Source organism: Poromitra crassiceps, assembly GCF_964638095.1.
Source record: "Poromitra crassiceps genome assembly, chromosome: 30".
NCBI classification, from domain to species: domain Eukaryota; kingdom Metazoa; phylum Chordata; class Actinopteri; order Beryciformes; family Melamphaidae; genus Poromitra; species Poromitra crassiceps.
Window position 1 is genome coordinate 1,409,011 of NC_139652.1, and position 5,724 is coordinate 1,414,734.

General features: G+C 48.8%; 1 protein-coding gene across 2 annotated transcripts in view; it reads right to left on the reverse strand.

Annotated features, from left to right (window-relative positions):
* Nucleotides 1-5,283, reverse strand: part of LOC310800302 (BTB/POZ domain-containing protein kctd15-like) — a 17,769-nt gene extending 12,486 nt beyond the window's left edge. Inside the window, exons 1-2 of one of the 2 annotated variants that reach the window (XM_083662881.1) lie at nucleotides 4,832-5,283; nucleotides 764-935 (exon numbers count right to left, since the gene is read on the reverse strand). In XM_083662881.1, the coding sequence (XP_083519007.1) occupies nucleotides 764-927 (164 nt within the window). In that variant the 5' untranslated portion in view covers nucleotides 928-935; nucleotides 4,832-5,283. Of the gene's footprint in view, nucleotides 1-763; nucleotides 940-4,831 lie in introns of both variants that reach the window. The other variant, XM_083662880.1, reaches the window with a different exon arrangement.
* Between the last annotated feature and the right edge of the window lie 441 nt (nucleotides 5,284-5,724).

Consider the following 5,724-nt stretch of genomic DNA (forward strand, 5'->3'; position numbering starts at 1 on the left):
CATATATGTCTTTGACAGGAGTATTACCCCTAACATACATGTCTTTGACAGGAGTGTTAACCCTAACATACATGTCTTTGACAGAAGTATTGACCCTAACATACATGTCTTTGACAGGAGTATTAACCCCAACATACATGTATTTGACGCTAACATAAATGTCTTTGACAGGAGTATTAACCCTAACATACATGTCTTTGACAGGAGTATTAACCCTAACATACATGTCTTTGACGCTAACATAAATGTCTTTGACAGGAGTATTAACCCTAACATACATGTATTTGACAGAGGTATTAACCCTAACATACATGTCTTTGACGCTAACATAAATGTCTTTGACAGGAGTATTAACCCTAACATAAATGTCTTTGACAGGAGTATTAACCCTAACATACATGTATTTGACAGAGGTATTAACCCTAACATACATGTCTTTGACGCTAACATAAATGTCCTTGACAGGAGTATTAACCCCAACATGCATGTCTTTGACAGGAGTATTAACCCTAACATACATGTATTTGACAGAGGTATTAACCCTAACATACATGTCTTTGACGCTAACATAAATGTCCTTGACAGGAGTATTAACCCCAACATGCATGTCTTGGACGGTGGGAGGAAACCCACACGGACACAGGGAGAACATGCAACCTCCACACAGTAAGGATCTGGGACGGGCCAAGTTTCGAACCCGGGACCTTCTTGCTGTGAGGCAACAGTACTAACCACTGATCCAACGTCCTCCCTCTGGTCTTACCTGGACTCGGGGTACTTGGTGAGCGTGGCCAGGCTGCTGGTGTACATGTGTCCGCCCACGTCGATGTGCACGGGGGCGTTGGCCTTGGTCAGCTGGGCGGCCGACGGGATGCCCTGCGCTGCCAGAGGGGACACCGGGGAGCGGCTTACAGAGAGCCGTGACATGCTCCGCCCTTCCTGCACACACACACACACACACACACACACACACACACACACACACACACACACACACACACACACACACGATCAGCGATCTCTGCCCAGCACATTGCCCCCGGCCACTATGGTCCCCTTTTCAACCCCAAAATTGACACAGCATCCTTGACACGCTCCGTCCAGAGAGACAGGGTGCAGAGAGACAGGGTGCAGAGACACAGAGTGCAGAGAGACAGAGTGGAGAGAGACAGAGTGGAGAGAGACAGGCTGCAGAGAGACAGAGTGGAGAGAGACAGAGTGGAGAGAGACAGAGTGGAGAGAGACAGAGTGGAGAGAGACAGAGTGCAGAGGGACAGAGTGGAGAGAGACAGGCTGCAGAGAGACAGAGTGGAGAGAGACAGAGTGGAGAGAGACAGGTTTCAGAGAGACAGGGTGCAGAGAGACAGAGTGGAGAGAGACAGGGTGCAGAGAGACAGGGTGCAGAGACACAGAGTGACAAAGACAGAGTGGAGAGAGACAGAGTGGAGAGAGACAGGCTGCAGAGAGACAGAGTGGAGAGAGACAGAGTGGAGAGAGACAGAGTGGAGAGAGACAGGGTGCAGAGAGACAGAGTGGAGAGAGACAGAGTGGAGAGAGACAGGCTGCAGAGAGACAGAGTGGAGAGAGACAGGCTGCAGAGAGACAGAGTGGAGAGAGACAGAGTGGAGAGAGACAGGGTGCAGAGAGACAGAGTGCAGAGGGACAGAGTGGAGAGAGACAGGGTGCAGAGAGACAGAGTGCAGAGGGACAGAGTGGAGAGAGACAGAGTGGAGAGAGACAGAGTGGAGAGAGACAGAGTGGAGAGAGACAGGGTGCAGAGAGACAGAGTGCAGAGAGACAGAGTGCAGAGAGACAGAGTGGAGAGAGACAGGGTGCAGAGAGACAGGGTGCAGAGAGACAGAGTGGAGAGAGACAGGGTGCAGAGAGACAGGGTGCAGAGAGACAGGGTGCAGAGAGACAGGGTGCAGAGAGACAGGGTGCAGAGAGACAGAGTGCAGAGAGACAGGGTGCAGAGAGACAGGGTGCAGAGAGACAGAGTGCAGAGAGACAGAGTGGAGAGAGACAGGGTGCAGAGAGACAGAGTGCAGAGAGACAGGGTGCAGAGAGACAGGGTGCAGAGAGACAGAGTGGAGAGAGACAGAGTGGAGAGAGACAGGGTGCAGAGAGACAGGGTGCAGAGAGACAGGGTGCAGAGAGACAGAGTGCAGAGGGACAGAGTGCAGAGGGACAGGGTGCAGAGAGACAGGCCATCCGTTTTTCGTTTTGAAATTGTCAAACGAAAAACGAGCCGTTTCCCGTTTTTCTTTGATAATAAAAAAACGAAAACCCGTTATCCATTAATATAATTATTAATAATATATATCCATATATCCATTACTATAATTTTATGTACTTGTAAACGGAAATTGGGAATTAAAATACTCGGAAAACTCCTTTCTCAATTTTGTGTTAATTTCTTCTCTGTATTTCCCAATTTCCCAATTTCCATTTACAAGCACATCAAATTTAATTGGATAATGGATAATGGATAACGAGTTGTTTTCCGTTTTTTATGATCAAAGAACGGGAAACGACTAATTTTTTCGTTTCCTCTTTTCAAAACGAAAAACGGATGGCCGCCAAATACACGGACCCAAATCGCCCCCCTAGCCTCAGTGTTCTGGGCTGGTACCACTTCTAATTCAACTTCAAATCCCAGGAGCTTCGGCTGCTGGTGCTCTGTGCCTGAGAGGAGTGGCTCACTGCAGGCCGCAGTGTGGAGACTGTGGCTGGACTTCTAATTGGATGCAGTGTTAATTTAATTTTACTATGCTTTTCAATCACACTGTTTTGACTTGATGTAGTACAGTGGTTCTCACCATGGGGTCCAGGGACCACCAGGGGGCGTTGAGGGAGTTCCAGGGAACCTTGCGAGGCAGCTGGATTCGTGTGAGACAACGGGATCACGATCACACGACAAATTCATCTTTCACGCTCCAAATCTATTGGTTTAAACCGAACCACCAGTGGTTCACACCAATCAGCGTCCTATGAGGCAGCTATGGGCGGGATTTAGGTGTGACACCAGCGAGAGTGAGCCTGTGATAGACAGATGGTTCATCCAATCACCTGCCAGGTATTTTTTGAAAGTGCCTGCCCTTTGAATCGGGTTCCCGAGCAACTCGTTCCCGGATGGCTAACGCTATGTGAAAACAAACCATCTGGGAACGTCAGGTTAGCAAATTAATGAAGTGTTAAACTTCAACATTATTTCACTTACAATAAGTTAACACATTTAGAGCATGTGGAAGATCATACATACAATACAGATAGTCACGGAAATCTGGACAAAACCATAAAAAATGTTGGTCAGATTTTGGTCACAGACAAAATCTCATCAAATGGGGGTCCGTGGTCCTAATGTGGATTATAGGGTCCTTGATATGAAAAGGTGGTGAATCACTGATGTACAGGCGAGAGTCCAGACTTGATCTTACAGTGTGAAGCATTTGAATGAATCGCAAAGATCAAGCAAATGTGACGAAAATCTGTAGGCTACAAAAGCCATCTCTCTCCAGATATCACATCATGGAAGTATTCCGTCCGCTCTGAGCTCATAGTCTGACATGACCTGTGTCTAAAAATGTGTCACAGTGACCAAATAAAACCATGTTGTCAGTCATGTGTTTTTCTTGGAGTCTTGGTGGTAGATGATAGGATAATTAAGCACGGGGTGTTGCTGTCTGTACCTGAGACCCATAGAGAGGTGGAAAAAAGCCCATTGTTCAGATTAGCATGAATGTAATATGCATGGGTCTGCCCACACTGATGGAACAGGCTGGTGACCCCCCAGGCTGTGGGCTAAAGGCAGAGTCTGGATTAATTGACCCCCCCCCCTCCCTCCCTCCCTCCCTCCCCCACAGAAAGTCTCTCAATTGTGAAGAAGTTCTTTGAAGCATGAAAGGTGAACAGGAGGCGGACTGCATTCACTGTCTCTGCCCCGGGGACAGCCAGCCGCCTGGGGCCAAACTGACAAACAGAGGCATAGCCTACATCCCTCTCCCATCAGCCTGTCTGTCTGCAAAAACTCTTCTCGGATAGTAGCCCATTTCTATACTAGCCTCTACATGATCATACTAACTAAAGGCTATTAGCCCGGCAATGGTTCTCAAAATTTGTAGGTCAAGGACCCCTAAACTGACACAATTAGACGTACGGACCTTGTCCCAGGGTCCCCATCTGATAAGATTTTTGCTTTTAGATGTTTTATCAGGCTACAGAAAGTGCAAAAAACCCATGTGGCCAAAGTAGTCTTACCTACATTCTGTCATTGTGTTACTTATGGTTGGAATTATAGTGAAAATAAATGATTCCCCCTTTTTTTGCTGGGGACCCCCTGGAACAGAACAACCCCCCCCCCCCCCCCCCCAGGACCTCCGGGGTCATCACACCCCCACTTTGTGATTTGTGAACCACTGATAGCTATCAGTCAGAAACGGCCACAAATTAAAACTAATCTTCCACAATTCCTCTTAATTATAGGCTCAGATAATAATAAGGTCGGACGTTATTTTCCACAGGTGTGTGACGTGTGTGTGTGTGTGTGTGTGTGTGTGTGTGTGTGTGTGTGTGTGTGCCCATAAGCAAGGCAGCATAAAGACTGAAAGATTTTGAATGGACGTTGGCGGAGTGTTCGCGTCACCGGGAGAGAACACCGCCTATCGGGGCTGAAAAACCCCAGAATGGTTTCTGAATACCGCGTTTTCTCAATAAAGTAAGGACGTCCACACAATTACAAACTACATGTAGGCTAAATCTCCCGTGCCGCTGCCAGCCAGGCCAGGTGCCAGTCTCTTTACTGCAGCCTCTCTCCGATACAGCGAGTGCTTACCTGAGAGGACACCGACACAGAAGACATGGAGACCCGGGCTCTGTCGTCTCTCTCCGTGGTTTTAAGTCCGACGATGCGGGCAGTCGACTCGCTGTGAGCCTCTCTCTCCGACAGAAGCAGCGAAATAAGCGAGTCTGCCTGCCTCCAGAAGAGACGAGAAGAGGAGGGCTGAGAGAGAAGTCTCGCCCGGGGCCCTTCAGACCCCCAGGGGCCAGGATTAGGTTACAATAACGCAGGCGGCTTTTCCCCTTTTCTCTCGCCCCAACTCGCTTCTGTCAACCCAGAGAAAACAAACTCTGCCTGCTATTCCCAAAACGTCAATACTGTGGTTTGACAAAATGCCCTGTCGTCTGGGATAATGATTTATCCACCACGCACTCAAGCCTATAAATATAAATCCGGACTGCTGTCTTCTTTAGAGAGAGAGTGAGACGCTCCCTGCCTGTGTGCCAAGTGCCTCCACATTTCTCATATATTTTAGCAGCAGCGTCAAAAAGCCCTCTGGCTCTGGAGCCGAATGACGTCTATCGTCATGCATTATGCCCTTCCAGCTGCCCGCGGCCAAATGCGCCATTTCAATTATTGCGCACTGGTAGATGTGCGCTGCCGCCGGGAGGGCGCACTGCGCACACAGATCCGCGGGCTCGGCTGCCTCCACGCCTGCCTGCCGCTGTTAAAGGATCACATTCCCCGAGGATTCGGTGTTGATTGGTGCGCAGAGTGGATCCCGCATGTATGCAGCGGCAAACCCGCACCATACACAGCTTTACGCAGAGCAGAGAGGCGGCTGCCTGCTGTGTGCCAGTAGTGGGTATGGGCTACTGTAGCCTAGCTACTGAAAATCAAGTGAAAGTAGGCTACAATTACTTCTATCAAAAATGACTTGTGTAAAA